The sequence below is a fragment of the Megalobrama amblycephala genome, linkage group LG5 (assembly GCF_018812025.1).
Source record: "Megalobrama amblycephala isolate DHTTF-2021 linkage group LG5, ASM1881202v1, whole genome shotgun sequence".
Lineage (NCBI taxonomy): Eukaryota > Metazoa > Chordata > Actinopteri > Cypriniformes > Xenocyprididae > Megalobrama > Megalobrama amblycephala.
In genome coordinates this window covers 25,222,087-25,240,880 of record NC_063048.1, presented here as the reverse complement: position 1 = coordinate 25,240,880, position 18,794 = coordinate 25,222,087, and the positions used below count along the sequence as shown (strand labels likewise).

The following is an 18,794-nucleotide window of genomic DNA, read 5'->3' as shown; positions in this document are numbered from 1 at the left end:
GATGGGTCCCACCAATCAATTAACATTCAAACCTAAGTGACAGCTTTTCCTACCTCTAGTGTGATTTAGAGGAGAGTTGTTTGAGATGCGCTCGCCCTTCACCTGCGTGTGTTCTCCCATCACTGTCTAATAGTGTCTCATTCATTCTCTCCTTCTCCGATGTTGCTGTGGAGTTGAGGATAAGTTCAGGTATTGGATGGTGTGTACCAATTCTGATCATGTGCATGTTGGTGGACCCAATCAAACAGCAGCATGCATAGATATATTCATTATTTCATATTTATTTATTGACATCTAGCTTTTTGTTTGTACTCTGAAGGCTAGATGGAGGAATCTCCACCCATGCAGCTTTTACAAGAAACTGTACAGCAATGAAAGAGATAGCACAGTCAAAATCTCAAAATCATTTCTCTCCAAAATCCATTTTAATTGCTACCACATTTTTGCCAAAGTATTTTTATTAAACGGTTGTAAAGAAACTAATTAAAAATATAGCTGCAAGCAGCGGTGATGGGCCCAAGCCCCAGTGGCATTGCCACCCCAGTGGCTTTGGGCAACTGTGCAAGATGGGCAATATGCATTTAAACTGGGTAAATGTAAAAGAATTATGCCAAGATATGAGATTCTTCCTTTTTCCCTTTTTGTCATTACTTTAATCACTCGCCATGGCAACACTATTTGAGATATCCAATATCCGTTCACAATTTAACATTCAGTGCCTTGCCACCATGTTCAGAAAGTTTGGTGTGAATCGTATGAATCCCGTAGGAGGAGGAGTTAAAAATGTAGTGCATGATTATTAAAAAAATTCACATTTAAACCTAAATATCTTAATTCCTGTTGATTAGAGCTAATGACTGTAAATTAGAAAGCTGTCCAGCTTGATGAGATCAATATATGTTCCAAGTTTTGGTGACTGTAGGTAAAACTAACCCCCAATTTTCTCAATACCCGTTTTTAAGGCTTTGCCCATGTCTACTGGCTGACGACTCTGATGTGTGCCATGTAATTTGAAGCATGCTAAGAACCTCAAAAACACCCAAGAATATTATTAAAGTTTGATGCATTGCCATGGCAACAGTATTTAAGACATCAAGAATCCTTTCTCAGGTCTGCCATGTTTTTACATTATACCGATGAAGTTTGAAGTGAATCGGATAAAAATGAGAGAGTGATTTGTGCACACTTCCTGCTGGCAGTTGGTGGCGCTATGACTTTGACTCACAACACTTACATCCATGTGATCGGCCGTGTGTGTGTGTGTGTGTGTGTGTGTGTGTGTGTGTAACTTGACATTTCTTATTTTTATGGAATATTGCAGTATTTATTATAAATTATTTATCCGTGAACATCATTATTTTTTTTTAAATTCATGTGTCCTCGTAATCTTTATTCAAACTAACTTCCTCTTCGACATCTCTTCTCTGATGATGTTTACGGGTGCAAGGGCGGGACAACCTGTCACTCATATGAGATCACAGCAATTGCAAATGTTAACGATTCAGTCAGTTCCCAATGGACAAAATCAAGTCCCATCCTACATTTTTGAATGTTCAAGTAGCCGTTTCACTCAGAGACTATTGCAACTTGCATTTCATGCTGACTTTAATAGTGTCAATGTAGTTAACTACTATTTATATTGTAGTTATAGAGACCATTCATTATCCCATGTTATTAAGATCTTAAACTTAAACTTAAGGTCTTAATCATTTTCTAAAGGGGGTCCATGCGACAGTTCTGAGCTGAGCTGAGCCCAGTGATCCAGAGTGAGTTGTCATTGCTGTGGTGTCCTGCATGATCTTATCATTTCTATTGCAGACTGCAGCCCACCGGCCTCCACCGATCAATCAATCACTCTGTTTACACTCTGAGACTGCAGCACCGGGCTCATCTGCACATCCCACTGTGCATGTGGGCAGAGTGTTCTCCCACATGGAGAGCAAATGCAAACTCTCTCCTTCTCTCTCTCCCTGTGGTTTAAGCTGTGGTAGTTCATAGACTCCATCCCAGCATCCCACACTGCTCTTGTGTATGCTCAGACCGACTACCCAGCCCATCTGTTTCACGTATGTGTGAGAAACTCTTAGCATGTCAGAACAGTGTATATGCATTCACCTGGTCATGTGTTGCAAATTTCTGCGAATCTGCGTGCACGTATTTGGTTTCCCTCAAGAAGGTGCGGGTGGGTGGGTGTTTAAGCGTGTGCGTGCATATTCACGCACTCAAGAGTGATTTCACAGGCTACATTCAAGCGGTCCTGATTGTCTGCCTCAGATGGTCCATCTTTTGCTATTATTGCCCCATTATGCCTCTCTCCTGTGAGAGGATCCCCTTAAACAACCTCAATTACACCATAAGAGCCCTTAAACAGCCCTGATACCCACAGAAAACATTTACATAGCCCGGATCTTTTATTGACTTTACATTCCGAGAGAGGCGAGCGAAAAAATCTATGGCTTCAAACTACAATATCTCACGCTTGGTTAAGTCCGAATGCAGAAACGGGCACAGTTTTAAGCTGCACCTGTGCTTGATGGATCAGATCTGATAGCATGTTCCTTTTCTTTTCCTTTGTGCCATTATTTCTTATTAGACTCTCATTCAAGTTGAAAGTGCAAAAACTCCAAAGTCAGTGATTAGTTGTAAATAATAGAACTTAGGGACCTGTGCGATTGAACTTCTCAGGCAGGATGCTTTGATCAAAGCACCGTCTAATTCCAGCGGGTTTTTGTGTCTCAGGCAAAAGACTACATCTGCTCAGGGAGACGGCAATGAAGGAAGTTGAATAATTTAACTTTTTCATTTGTAAAGATAATCAGCCCGTTCTGAATACATCTCAGGTCTCATAAATGTTGAATAACCTATCAGCCTCCAGTTGCCGTAAATTATGAAAGGCGCTAGTGATGGGAATATTAACAAAGCGTGGATGCCGGGACTCTACATTCTTTAGTTCAAATGCATTACCAAAGAACGTGTGCATGTCTGTGTGTTTCGGACAGCGGTGGGATAGACGAACTGGGGGAAGTGCCTGCTTGCCCAGAAGGATGTTGAATCAAGGGCAAAGCTTCCCAAAGTGTCAGATCCACTGTATCTCAGTCCTTGCACTGTATTACAAACATACTGCTCTTTGCATATTTTGCAAATGCGATTGTGAAAAGGGCGAGCTGATTAATCTCCTATCGATGGCCTTGGATATCAGTTAGTAAAAGCAGGCAAATGTGACTTTCTGTTTCTGTTTGCTCCTCTAGGTGTGTATAATTTAAGTGCTCCTTTGGAATATAACGTCCTGCTCAATGCAGGCACTGAGCGGCCCCTCGTCCGCCCTGCTGGATCAGAGCATTTCATGCTACTACAAGGACTGGACCCCTACACCATCTACCACATTCAAGTACAGGCCTGTCAGCCAGGTATTCACCTACCCAATGAAACCTGAACATTTTAAATAGACAAGAAAATTAAATGATACGATTGGGACGTTCTGTAGATATTTCAGCTTAGGTGGAGACAACAATCAGTCAATTTGGAAATATATGCCTCTGGAATCAATTAATGTTCCTAAATGTTACCGTCTACACTCAGGAAAAAAAACACTGTGTTCTTTATGTCTATTTGAATATGTTGTATCAGCTTTACCTATGTATTGTATAGCACACTGCTTTCATGTAAATATTTGTATGTGTGCAGATGGTTGTGGTGTGGGACAGGGGGTGTCTGTTCGGACCCCTGAGGATGCGCCTTTAGCTCAGGACCCTCCAGTTCTCACTGCTGCAGGTGCAACCATTATCGAGGTCCGCTGGAGTCCGCCACACAAACCCAACGGCCTCATCACTAACTACTTCATATACAGGTACAAAGTACTCAATCTCACATATAACCAACAAAACATACTGGTCTTTTTATGCCAAAATCACTTTTTTTTTTCTTATTTGTTTGGCCTTTTTGTTGATGCGCTCATCAGATATGTCTGTGATTAGCTACAATGATCAATGCTTGGGATCGTTTAAAAAGCACATGGAAGTGTTTGAATTTGAAAGCGTTTTGAAAACGGGAGCAGGAGCGTTTGATATTTTGGCTCTTTTGTGGACGTTAACCAGTACTATTAACTAGCACTCCTCTATCAATCTTAACTGCAAATGCACTTTCATAAAATGATGCTGTCAGGCTAATGTCAGTGCAGAGCTTGCATCGGGATAAATGTGTGTGTGTGTAGGTGTGAGTCCATGTCAGGGCATGTTTGAAAGGATGACCGGAAACATAGACGAACATAAACAGTAATTTTGCCGTGACCTTGAGGTGAACAGGCCAATCATGCTGGTTACACTTGTCAACATTTTCCTCTCTACTTCCTGTGCAACTGACAGCAAGAAAACGCAGAATAGAGTGAGGAGTGCTTATGTGGATATCAGCTGTATATCAGTGACTGTGGTATCTGAGCGCAGGGAAGAGAGAGAGAGAGAGGGGCTGATCGGCAGCTCTAAATGGAAGATGACATTGCCCTGCTGACTTTGATTATTCCAGGCACATTCAGAGCCGTTTGAGAGCAATATGAAACAGAATGCCATGATGCTTCCACCCCGCACAGAGGGAATAAAGCTAAGACTGACATGGCACGATCACATCAGAATGCTTTGCTCTGCTGTTACAGAGGCATCCTTCAAGGAGAACAGGGAGCGATGTGCCGGGGAGTAGCCAACTCTATCATTACGCTGCCATCATTGCCCTTATGGTCGGAAACCACACAGCCGGCCGTGCTCGAACCTTTATTGCAGTACATAGTGAATGGCAATTTAACCATTCACCATTCAGGTTTTGACTTTAAATGGTTCAGATTAAACCATAAATTGAGATGTCTTCCCAACGTTTTCGCTCTAAGGATGGCAGTGAAAACAGTGTTTATGGCATCAGTGTGCGATTGTGTGTGTGTTAGCAACAGCATAAGGTTTTAGTCAAGGGCAGCGCGGCTGTTGACCAGTGTCATTCATATGCAAGGTCAGATCACTCTAAGCCCGCATAAATCTTAAGAAAATATCATTAGCATAGCCACAGATGCCGGGGCGTTTCATCTTAGCCCTGATTTGGGAGCGGGATAAACTCTGGCAAATGCATCACATTCAGGGGGCAGCGAATTCACTCGTGGCTTAAAGGACTTGGTGTATTATTCTATCTGCTCATCTTAATACCGGCGATCAGCGCTGCGCTAAATGTAATCGGTTTAATGTGCTATTGTGTATGTATTCAGCTCATTGGAGGTTATCTGAGATTGTGAAGTGAGTGTCCCCACCTCAGGGATGTTTGTCCTCTACACGTTTAACTTATATTACACAGGAGACTGAGGTATTACCTGGGAGAGTCCTTGACTGCTCTACAGAATTATTGTAAATCAGTTCCTAAGAATACATCCGTGTTCATATTGCATGAATGCAGATGATGCAGAAGATGCTGGTGAGACAATAGAAGCATTGTGAAACTCAAATCTCGTGTTCATCCTGGCTGTGTATACTGTGCATTTTAATTTCCTCGACAAAATGACATCATAATTTGTCATGACTTACACCGAACATGTATTTATCGACCCAAATGTATGAAAAACAAAATACCTATTACTATGTTTACTTCCTGACTTCCTGAAGCAGAAGGTCTTGTGTTCCAGATGCAGTGTCGGTATGTGTGTGGAACAGACTGCTGATCGCAGCTGTGTGCTGTAGTTTAGCATCATGGTGTGAGACGTTCTTCTCCCCTGCCAGTCTCTGTTTGGCTTTATTTTAATGCGGTGGGTGAGATTAGGCCGTTGCGGTGCAAGTGGGGCCGGCAGGGGCCACATTAGAGCGGTGAATGTCATTTTCTCCAGCAGCATGGAAGCCAGGCCTCTAATGTGGAAGAATTAACGAAGCTTGAGCAAAGCCCAGAGCTCTGCCCCTGCTCCTCACCTCCTCCGTGTGCTCTTCCTCATCTCTGCATCCTTTCTCTGATACCCCTCCTGGATTTGTTTGTTTTTGGGCCTAAATTTTAACTAGAGCCATATTTTGGGTCTTTAAAGAAGCCGTTTTGAGTGTTTTGTCATGTTCTTGTTGTCTTTCATTCTTTGGTAAATTAAGTATTTCATATAATCTAAACTATTCCCTCTAGACGACCAATTGGAACTCAGGAGGAGCTGCTGGTGTTCATCTGGACCGAAGGTCCCCTAGAGTTCATCGATGCTTCAGACTCCCTTCTACCGTTCAGCGAGTATGAATACAGAGTCACCGCCGTGAATTCTAAAGGCTCCATTTCCAGCTCATGGACCTCCGTCCGCACCTTAGAGGCAGAACCACAGAGCCTGGATGCACCCTCGGCCCACCCCGCCAGCGCCTACTCTCTTCTGCTGAGCTGGACCCAACCTAGCATACCAAACGGCGTGATCTCCAAGTACAAAGTGGTGTACCAGAAACTACCCAAAGATCCTACGTTCAACTCCACAACTGTTACTGCTCTTACAGTACTGGTAATACTCTTTTCTTCCATCAATTTGGTATTCTGTCCATATAATGTGTGATAAGTTAAAAATGTTCCATGTGCAAAGAAGCAAGACAAACGAGTAATGGGCCATGAAATAGCCCCCACAAAAAAGATTTTGCACAAATCTATCAAATGAAGAGGCAACACTTTTTTCCCATTATCAGAGAGAAACCAGAATCAAAGAAACTGTTATCAGTGATTATTATCAATCGACAAAACTATTCTACTCTTTCTGAGAGAAGTTGCACAGATCTAATGCTACTTTTCTAGTAGCACGTAGTACTACTTTCTGAAAAATAATATATTAGATATATAAGACAATAAAAGGGAGACTAGGCTAATTTTCACAGGTTTTTAGCAAGTGAATAGTTCTGAGGGTTGGTTCATTTTAAAAGTCAGTTTATATATGGGCACATACCTTTGGCTACAAAAAATCTGTTGAATATTTTAAGTGTTGTTACCCGGGGGGAATCATTTTTATGTTTATTAAACACACAAATAGCAAAGCATTTTGTCACATTAAATAGGGTAAGTTGTCATAATGGCAGTTAAACAGCCTATTATAGACTTTTCAGTGAAATTCAAATCAATTTTGAAAGTTTATTAGACAGAAAAAATTCTAAACACAATAAATGCAGTTCTGTAATTAAATTTTGTACACTACTGTTCAAAAGTTTGTCAGTAAGATTAGCAAAGACCCATTAAAATGATGCAAAAAAGAAACAGTAGACTTTTAAAGGATCATGTGGTACTAAATTCTTGTGTAACGGCTGCTGAAAATTCAGCTTTGCCATCACAATTGAAAACATATCTTAAAGACTCTTGAATCTTACAAAATTTGAAATGGTGAAAATTCATAAACACTTAAAATACTTGTGACAACATCCGTCTTTTAAGAAAACACCTTTGTCTAAAAACACATTTCAGGCTTTCAGTTAAAAATTCGAACTGAAATTATGTTTGATTACTTTAGTTGACTATAGTTATATTATTTGCTTAGATTATTTTTATGTTTTACTTCCTTCTTTAAGTGTGTAACTGACCCATTGTTGTGTTTTTGGTTATGACGGATTACAGTTCTCAGTTCAGCTTTAACACCTGAAGTTATTCATTCTCTAGCATCAGCATCTGTCTGAGATCATCCATCAGTGATCAGCCCATTGCTTGCATGTTTAAACAGATCCCTCATCCGCTGATGTCTCTACCTATAAAAGTAGCTGCTGTGATTCATGGCGTTCTCGTGTTTGACACCGAGGAAAAATAGTGTGCTGCTTTCCTCGCAGATGCTCACAACTGCATCGTGGCCAAATTAAAGGCTTCAGCTTGAGCTCCTGTTCAAAACAAGTGTGAACAGAGCCAGCTTGCCCCCTGATAGCAGCAACACCATAGGGGAAGGAATCCAGAACCCACTGAGGAGTTCAGCTTCTCCCACAGAGCGCCAGATAGATGCTTGCCTAATAGACAAATTAATTATTTTGATAGCAATTAATGAACGTCATCCAGGATAGGCCTTTTATCAGCACCCCTCTTTTCTTCGAGAGTAATTTACAGTTCCGCTTCTATTCTCTTGGCAGTCCTTTCAGGTTTTCTTGACCTCCAAAGGTCGGCTTCAGTGGTGAACGTGTGACGTCAGTTTGCAGTTAATCAGCTTGTAATTAATTTTCCATGTGTCCTCAGCCCTCTTGAGTTATGACCCTGGCCTCCTAATGGCTGACGCAAATTTATCATTTTGCAAATTGTACATTTTTACTAATTTTATAGAAATTTTATGAATAGAAAAACTGTAAAAGTGAATTTTAAAAGAATACATTTTTTGGGAATAAATATAATGTTCTGTTACTTACAAAAGCTGCTTGAGAAATTGCACTAGCATTTTCTGTTTTTGATTTCTAGATATTAAAATGAGCATTCATCATAAATGTACTTGGTCTGTAGCTAAACAGCACCAAATATCAAACCATTGCTATAAAGGAGCTAAATGCATATATTACGTGTAATGATGAATCATATTTGCTGACTATATGTAATACCATAATTTTTATTTTCCATATTCATCTTAAACCAGGCTAATTTATTATTAATTATTATTAATTTATTATTTAAAGTGAGGATTTTAGAATATAAAGCTTAACTTGCCCATACCCATTTACCCATAGTTTCCCCATGTTCATCTGCCGAAGACACTGTCCAATCGCATAACGTCTGCCACGGGGAAATTGTAGTGTGTGTATTAGTGCAATTTCTCACAGCTACATTTATAATCCATCGATCCTGTGGAATCTTTTTTTGCACACTGACTTTGTGCTATATCAGCTGTCCGCCTGCCATGTCAATACTTGGCCTGCAGTGGGGCATCATATTGATTTCGCTGTTGCCAACTGTTGAGTGGCTACAGGTTAATGTTCTCTGGTGGAGTGAAGTAGTTTTTATGTCTGAGAATGAAGGATTATGCAAAGAAAAAAAACAGTAGTTCTTGGTGCTAGTGTGCACTTTTTCAATCTAACAATGAAAAAAACTCAACCAGCAATATACGAATTATATATATATATTTTTTTTTTTTGTTTTTCCTTAAACAAATAATTGGTTTGCAGTATACAATAATAGCTGGAGGTTTTATGTATGCCACATGCTGGTTAGTGATGTTTGGTTCTTGAACGAATCGTTCTTTTGAGCTGGTTGAAAACGGTTCTCAGGAAGTAACCGGTTGAGCCAGGAAATAATTTTAAACTTCAGACTTATCACCCAAGGTTAATTTGCCATCCAACACAGTAGGTGGCGATAATGCTCCTTTGGAGTTAATCGCCATTAAACAAGAAGAAGAAGAAGAAGAACCGGTTGAGCCGGTTCACTAATCGAACTGAATCAAACTTTACTTCCGGGTTGATGACGCAAAACGCACAAGCCGTAGCACGTCCATCGGTTCCAAAAAAAACCGATTAAGCCGGTTCAACCAGCTGTCGAGGTTTGCAGAGGATTACCGAGGTGTCTGATGAGTGAGTTGACGATACCATGCAGTTAATAAACATTTTATTAAAACCTGCAAAAACCTTTTTGTCGAGAGATGTAAATAAATTTTACTATGGTTTATTATACATGCAGATTAAGTTGTTAAGTGAAATCAATGAGTTTATTCTTCTTTATATACTTTAGACATGTAGAACATATCTGCGTTTGTGCATGAATATGTGTGTTGTAGTTGCGAATCTTATCCAAGATGTAGGCTAATCAATGTTAGTCAGTCGTATCCAACATAAAGTATCCGCAATCCAATGAAACTGTGACCACACACTTTATTAAGTGAATGAAAGGCAATCAGCAATATGCGTTCACACAAATAACTTTTTATTTGAATGTTTCAGTATGCATTGACACAAATGACCTTATTTAAACGTTTCATTGATATAACATGACAGTAAGTTGTTAGAAAAGAAATGCATAGTGACGTCATAGCAAAATGATGTCAGGAACCTATGAATCGGCTTTTTGAACCGGTTCATTGAGCCAAACTGTTTGAAAAGAAACGGTTCACAGAAATGAATCGGACTTTGCATCACTAATGCTGGTTGCAGCAATAAAGAAAAGTTGGCAGGATCTAATAGAAACAAAAACATACAACTTGAAGAAATGTGAACAGAGCAACCAACCAAATCTTGAGGACAGACAATGAACTGAAAGAAACACAGGGCTTAAATGCAAGAGCACACTAATTAACAAAATGAACATCAGGTGTGACAGTTAATCAAACAATGAGTAGCTATAGGTCACAAAACAAAGATATGTGATAAACCCCTCCAAAACCAAAACAACCAAAACCCTCCCCCAACCCCAAAATATTTTTTCGTTGCCTCAGGGCAACGTTGTGCGACAATGGTACAGAGTCATAGAGAAAATTATCATCAAAATCAAAATTTAAAAAAAAAAAAAAATTCAAGAAATCATTAAGTAAAAAGGGAAAAACACTTGAAAGACATTGATATATTGAATTTGATACATGCATAGGTCTGTATCATGTAGTGTGCTATGCTATATAATGTACTTCATGTGATAAGATTTCACTCCGTACGAAACTTCAAAAAGCAGTTTGTTACGAATGGGAGACTCAGGCAGGGATCCAATTGCAGCGTTTTATTAGAAGTAAGAGTGGTCATACAGGCAGGGTCAATCAGGAGCAAACAGGAACAGCAAGGGACAGGCAGAGTCGTAGTCAGGGTACAGGCAGTAGGTAGAGGCAGGCAGATAACACGCAAAGGTCAGGACAGGCAGTAACGTGTCAATAAACAGGAAACAGGCAGGATTGGTAACAGACAGGCAAACAGGATATAACGCTCGGAATTGTAACAGGTTAAACAAGACTTCGCGGTGAGGTGGTGTGTGTGAAAGTCCTTTATAGTCCTGGTAATGAGCTGCAGCTGGGTGTGTTGATTAGTGATAGTGATTGGTGGAGTGAGTGCAGGTGATAGGCAGAGGGGATTATGGGTAATGTAGTCCAGGAAGTGACAGGAACAGACGTGATCGTGACACAGTTCTTCTCTGCTGTGACATAGTGGTGTATGTTACAATTTTTGCACATCATTTTGGGTGTTCCTGCACACCCAGGAACCTTGCATCTTCCCTTCTTATAATACATTGTGGCCAATGAGAGGTACTGTCTAAAACCTCCTTGAAAAGTACCCCTTATCGCACAACGTTGCCCTGAGGCAACGAAAAGAAAAACTGAATTTCTGAACATGCAAAATAAAAAAAAACTTCATAAAACCTGACAAAAGGCTTCTCTACACCTTCATACACGCACACATATTTTTTATGTACAGTTCATGTCGTTTTAAATAAGATTACTAAAGCAAATAATATTGCCTTCTTCTCACACCATGTGCTCCTGTGACCATGTGTCAGAACAGGACGTCCCACCTCTTAATGGTGCTTGATATTGACTCCAACATCTTACTGGACTGTTATTTGGTACTTTCTCGACCTTTCTAATTGGTTGTAATCATTTAAAGAAAAATTTACTAAACATAGGGCTTAAGAAAACTTTCCGTTGCCTGAGGGCAACGCTGTGCTGTAGAAGGATATATCATATTTGATACATACATATAGTATTAAATAGGAGAATATGGAGCTCATTCTCAAGGAGGAAAAAAACACCTCAATTTTATATGAAGGCCCAAACTGAGCAAAAATATGATATTTATAAGTAGGATGAAATTCTGATTGCTTGTAATGAAATTCTATTATATCTTTATAACAGTATAGATGAATACATAAAATGCATATAAATATCAGTTGTCACTCTATATCTCCCAAAATGTTGTCTTAGTTTTATGATAAAAGCTCTGTAGTTTTTTTTTTTTTTTTTATTGTAGGGGACAAAACACAGTGCAATACAATAATCATTAAGAGAAGTTCAAATAAATGTTCCTCAAAAGCCTGCTGTATCATGTTTGATATTTATATTTTGACTTGTTTTTTTGTTTTTTAAATAAATAATGATGCATGGGTAATTGAGTAAGTTGAAGTTGCTTCAGTACAGTAAGTGTTCATCTTGAAATATTACACACTAAAAACTCCTGGGTAAAAAAATAACCCATAATGGGTTATTTTTGACCCAAATCCTGGGTTAAAAAGGGACCAACTAATTTCTGGGTTATTTCAACCCAGAAAAATGGGTTATTCTTTTTGACCCAACTTCTGGGTTAAATACCTGACCCAAATTTTGGGTTAAAATAACCCAAAATTGTAGTTAATATAACCCAACTTCGGGGTCAAAAGAACAACCCCAATATCTGGGTTGAAATAACCCAGAAATTAGTAGGTCCCTTTTTAACCAAAGGTCAAAGGTCAAAAATAACCTAACTTGGGTTACTATGCCAGTATGCCTTATTTCAGAAAATAAAACTTCAGGCACTTACACACTTCAAGCACTTTTACATTTTTATTGCATTAAATTAAATTAAACTCTACATAAACTCTACACACTTGGACCTATTTATTTTAGGTCACACTGTAATAACATTAGACATTAGAAAAAATAGAAAATAAACAACTCATTCTCTCTCAAACATTTGACAACATTCAATAACTGGATTGAACTTGAGGGACAAGATTTTTGATAGTGTCCTCATCTAAGAGAAGAAATGCCTCCTCATCTCTGTCTTCACCTGAAAGACAGAAAACAAGACAACATGAGTATTGTTAATAAATCGAGACAATTGTGAACCACTCACCAGACACTCTTTGATTATCAAGCTAACAAATAATCACTTTTAAGGGAATGCTGTTTTTTTTTTTTTTTTTTTTCGTTTTTTTGTTAAAAAAAAAAAAAAAAAAAAACGTGGCCCAATTTGCTAGTTAACTAATGTGATTCTTTTGCAGCATTACCCATTTTGTGTGAATGACAGTGTATACTGTCCATCTTTTCTTTCATTAACAAGTGTAATAATGACATTAATGCAAAGGTGAATATCTGGCCGATTATTATGAATAACAGCTTAAAGACAAGGCACAAGTATCTTTTAACTATAAGAGTTATTATAGAGATGCATTCCCCACTGTCGAAGAAGTTGTGACTGTCACAAAATCTTGCACTGACACGTTTAAGCCATATTAAAGAAAAATATTTAGGTATAGAGAGATGATATGAGGGCAGTTAAAGGGATAGTTCACCCAAAAATGAAAATTTGATGTTTATCTGCTTACCCCCAGGGCATCCAAGATGTAGGTGACTTTGTTTCTTCAGTAGAACACAAATGATGATTTTTAACTCGAACCGTTGCCGTCTGTCAGTCTTATAATGCGAATTAATGGTAACACAATTTATAAAAGTCAAAAAATATGCTTAGACAAATCCAAATTAAACCCTGCGGCTCGTGACGACACATTGATGTTCTAAGACACGAAACGATCGGTTTGTGCGAGAAACCGAAAATTATTTATATCATTTTTTACCTCTAAAACACCACTATGTCCAACTGCGTTCAGCAATCGCTTAGGTTTCTCGCACAAACCGATTAACATGGTTAATTAACCCAGAACATGGGTTACTCTTTGAAAAATAACCCAGAAACCTAAACAACCCAGGAATTGGGTCAAAATATTAGCCCTATAACCCAGAAAATGGTTACTCTCTGAAAAAATAACCTATAATTTTAACCCAACACAAATAACCCAGAAAATGGGTTAAAGAAATAACCCAGGAGTTTTTAGAGTGTACTAACAATATAAAAGTTATTCTTATGTTTGCTTTATAAAAATCTGTAAAGATTTCACAAAAAAAATGTGTACTATGACCTAAAGCAGGACGTTATTAGAATTATACTAAAATGCCTTTTACTTGTTAAAAATAGTACAAAACAAGAGAAGGCATGTAGTAGATTGTGTACAACAGGTTTTTAACAAAGTTTTGATCATGTTAATAATTTAGAGGCCTTACAGATGTGTGAATCAAATATGATACTTTATAGGATTAAAACCAAATTTATGCTGTGATTGTAACATTGTTGGAATGCTTGTGTCATCTTCGTTGAGCCCTGACTAGTAAACATACTGTAGGTATCAAATCAGTCGTAAAGGACTTTTGTGCTAGATTTTTGATTAAGATTTACAAATCATTGCTTAGACACGTAGGATGTGGAGACGAGTCGGATCGTGGAGCAGATGGTGTAATACTGTTCAGTAGCTCTTCAGCAAAGAGGAGAGCTTGTGGTCTTCTGTGGTCTGAGCATGCCCAATCCTCCTTTTTTTTTTGGTGGGTGGGGCTGCTATTGATCCCTGGCTGTGCTGTGTGCCGTACCTCGTGCCAGTGCGTGTGATTAATGTGGACGTCATGGCGACGGGACTGAATGAGGCTACGGAGCACAGGCGGTCTGAGCCGCCAAAAGCTTCCTCCCTCACCATGTGTGCAGACGCCCCTCATTACCGAACACTTATCAAGCCTACATGAGAGATTAGGCAGGCCCAGTCACAGCCAGCACCAGACCCGTCCCATCCATTCCTCTCTTTCTTTCCCTCTCCCTCTTCCTTTTTTTCACTCTCACGCTTTCTCTTCTTCTCAACGCTATCGCCTTTTCCCTCTGCTTTCTGTACACACCTTCCACTGCTCTCTCTGCCTCTCTTACTCTCTCTCCCCCTCCTGATCTTTCCAGATGTTGCTCAGCAGCCCCATGAGAACCCCAGCGATGGGAGATGTATTAATACATCCTATTGATTAGATCAGGACCCCTGACAGTCATTTGCAGAGATACCATCTGGCTGCTGTTCCAATGCCTTCACCCAAACAGGACGTGACACCTTATTAATCTCCACCGCCACTCTATAGACGCTTCGCCTTTTGCGCACAGAAGCCCGACTCTGTCGGAGTGGCAAGCGGAGATGCAGGCGGACCTGAAGGGTGCAAGAAATTAAGGTTATTACACAAATTGAGCCATATGGTCCAAATATTTCAGAGCTGAAATTTACTAGGCAATAAAAATTGCTCCTGCCTTCCTAATGGTGTAAATTACAGTTTAACCATGGCTCTAATGATGTCCTTCTGCTGCCTGTAACCACTCTAACATGAAGGACATTGTTTAAAAAATGCACAGGAAAAAAAAAATGGGGGGGGGTTTGAAACTCTGGCAGCATGTTTACAATCTGTTAGTTTATCATTAAGAACACAGTGAAGAGTGCATAAACATGATGGTGGAGCGTTGGACCATGTCTTTGTGTAGATTCGTTTACACACTGTTGATGTGGAGCAGAATGATCCGAGCAGAACCGCGAGCAGCTCGTTTGGGCCCATGTTGAACCCAAACCCGTTTGCTGAAAGGACAAACAAAAGGGAACTCCCGATTGTCTGCGTTTTTTTTTTTATTTTATTTTTTTTATTGTGGATTCCTCTGAGCTATCGGAAGTTTTACTTTTTAATAGTTTCAGACCAGGCCGATGACAAAATGTTCTGAACTATTTATATCTGTAACTTGAGGATTGAAAAATGTTTATAGGTGTTAGAGTCACAGCCTGGAGGTTTGGACATGGTGCTCATGAGTTTGAAAGTTTGAATCTGGTCATGTCATCATATCCCGATCCAGGTCCTCCCATCATTTCTTCTCTGCCAGAAATGTATGATTGTATTTTTTGTAGGCGATCCACACTCCAATCCAGAAGGGAGCACACGCGAAAATGCAATGCTGTTTGCTAACCGCCACAACAGGAAAAAACGCAGAAGAAGAACAGACGATATATTCATAGATATGTTTACACGTACATTCTCAATCAGTGTTTTAAGCGTGGAAAGACATCAATAAAACAGCTTGAGAATAATATCTCACGTAGCATTACATTTACCTCAGGCAAGTCATTTAATGTCCACAGCATGTTAGTTCACTAGAGAAAGGAAACTCTAGAGGTTAGAACACTATATATTATTGCAGTAAAAAAAAAAAAAACTGCTTTTATATTGGCTAGCATCTGCTTTTGGTTTGTAGTACTAAGTAAAAACTCTGGGAGTGTCTGTTAAATCTAATTTCTGATGTAAAAAGCAAAAGTTAGTGGCACTTGACTGTGTGTGCTTTCATTTTTATTTTCTAAATACGGCTTCCATCATTCACAGTTCTGATTGTCATACATACTCAGCCACAATCAGAGGAGGTAAACGGTACTTTCCTCTATTTTTGTATGTGTGTGTTTGCATGCATGAAGGGTTTGCTTCATCAGACACCAGCCCAGTCTGAAGAACAGCTGAGTGATTCAAGAGCCCTCCATCTGATTGAGGCTTGGGTTGAACAGAACTTTACATCTAAACCACAAATAATTAATAGTGTCAAGGCATCTCAGGAACTGGGTGCTGTTGTTAGTACTGCAGAGCAAAAGGGTAGATGTTTTAAAATGATACTCTAAAGTCTTTAGACCCTCTCAATAGTTGAAGGATTAGTTGACTTTAAAATTAAAATTACCCTAAGATTTACTCACCCTCAAGCCATCCTAGGTGTTTATGATTTTTTTCTTTCTGATGAACACATTCAGGGTTATATTAATAAATATCCTGATGCATCCAAGCTTTATAATGGCAGTGAATGGGGGCAACAGGTTTGAAGCTCAAGAAAGTGCATCCACCCATTATAAAACATACTCCACATGACTCCGGGGGTTGATGCGATTGTGTAAGAAAAATATTCATATTTCATAAGTTATAAAATAAAATATCTAGCTTCCGCCAGACGATCTTCCGTATTCAAGTTACAAAGAAAGTGTAAAACTCTCGCATTTCACACTACGTCTTACGCCTTTCGTATTAAACTTATGAAAAAAGCGTGGCTTGAGGGTGAGTAAATCTTGGGGTAATTTTCATTTTACAGTGAACTAATCCTTTAAACTAAAGTGTGTGAAGGAATGGGAGCAATAGAGATGTTGTGATATTAAAAGGATAATTCACCAAATATTAAAATTATGTTATCATTTACTTTACTTTAATTCTTCTACAGAACACAAAAAGATAAATTAACAAATGTTTCTTTTTTTTTTTTTTGGTCCATATAGTGAAAGTCAGGTTTAATGTTGCTTTGGACCCAATTGACTTTCAAGGTATGGATAAAAACTGTTAAAACATTTTTAAAAATATTTCCTTTTGTGTTCCACAAAAGAAGGTACAGTAAGTGATGATCATTTTTAGGTAAACTACCTATGACTAGGACAGGATGTGTTAGTCATCAAATTGTTTTGAAATGTGCATCATGAATATTTTTCCTCAGTTTGTTAAATCGCATTGTAGAGCACATTTGCACTACATTAAAGCACCTATATGTTTATAAAAAAAGAAACGTTAGACATTCAGGGATATTCCGAGATGAATGATAATGTTTACAACAAGATGCATCATTGCATCATATTATCTGTATAAAATTCTCATACATTTCTGACAGGTTATGAGTGCAGGTTACTTAAAACATGCCCAAAGGCTCAACTTTGCCAAAGGCTCCATTTGATGCTTTTTGATGAGGCATTTCCCGGGCCCTGTAGCTGTTAGCGTGATACTAATAAAATCCAGCTCAGGCTGAAGTCAGCAGTGGCAGGCCGGGACAGTATGTCTACTGTATGCAAATGAAGCAGTCCCACACCTTTGAAGGGTCAGGAATCTCCACTTTCATCTAATCAGCATAATTGTTGTGACAAATCCACATGGTTATTCTTAATTAAAATCATCCCCTGGCCCAAGCAGCCCCCAGCGCTGTCACAGGAAATAACACATATGTAAGCAGCTGATGAGACAAGGGAGACCTGTGCTCAGTTAAAAGAGGAAAGAAAAGGCTTCTTTCCCCTTTACAAATGACTGATTCCCTGTGCTAATGCTAAATGTGCTTCTGACTCTGATACCTCTTTAATGTTTAAAATAGCGAGGCCTTTTTCTGCCTCAATTACAAGAAGTCCGAATTTGAAGCCTGACTGCTTTGGCCTCCATTTAGAAGTTCATGCATTACATATTAGCAATGCCCTTTTCTTTTTTTTTCTTTTTTTTGCAAGTTTTCCTATATATTCAGTGGTTCTTAATATAAAATATTGTGAGTATAAATATTGGTGAGAATTTGATCATTTTATGAACGGTGTATTTATGCATACCCAAAAGACAGCATAACCAATTCTCTTAATCAAAACTTAAACACTTCCCATTTTAGGGATCTGTGCCATAAACATTTATTTGGAAATCTATAACAAAAATCAATTCTCTTAGTCGCTTTTTAATGGCTGCCTTGAGTATCCTGGATGAGCGAGCGCCTGCTTGTTAATGTCTTGGTGCCCATGTTTAGGAAAGTGTTTGATAGCATTGCCATCTAGGGGCAGGATATAAGTCTCTGTGCTAAAATAAAGTGAAATGAAACAGCTGTCTCTATTGACAATGTGCATATGTTTGCTGGTTTATAGTCCAAATGTTCTCAATTTTTCAACCACGTAAAAAGGTAGCTGTTTTAAATGCTTCAGTGCCTCCCAGCGATGTAATGGATTGAGGTGTAAAATCTGCATAGGGATAGTAGCGAGGGTGGCTGTAGTTTTATTGTTGATGGTGAGAATTATGTGGGGGGTTTTTCTGGTCAAATTAAATTTTATTTTCAAGGAATGAAAAAGAAACAAACATCTGTTTACAAAACTAATATTCAGCATGGATGCTGGCAGTGTTGCATTCCTCAATTTAAATATTTTATCTTATGCTTTTCAATATTGATGTTTTTGAGCCCTTGTATGGTTAAATGAAGGTGTTTATAAGGTTTTTTTTGTTTTGTTTTCGCAATTTATTTGCATTCTTGATCTATTGCATTCATGAAATGTATATA

General features: G+C 38.8%; 1 protein-coding gene across 1 annotated transcript in view; it reads left to right on the top strand.

The window, feature by feature from the left end:
• Positions 1-18,794, top strand: part of ush2a (Usher syndrome 2A (autosomal recessive, mild)) — a 250,931-nt gene that overhangs the window by 211,624 nt on the left and 20,513 nt on the right. Inside the window, 3 exon segments of the mRNA XM_048191491.1 lie at positions 3,249-3,407; positions 3,685-3,847; positions 6,127-6,481. Coding sequence (XP_048047448.1) covers positions 3,249-3,407; positions 3,685-3,847; positions 6,127-6,481 — 677 coding nt within the window.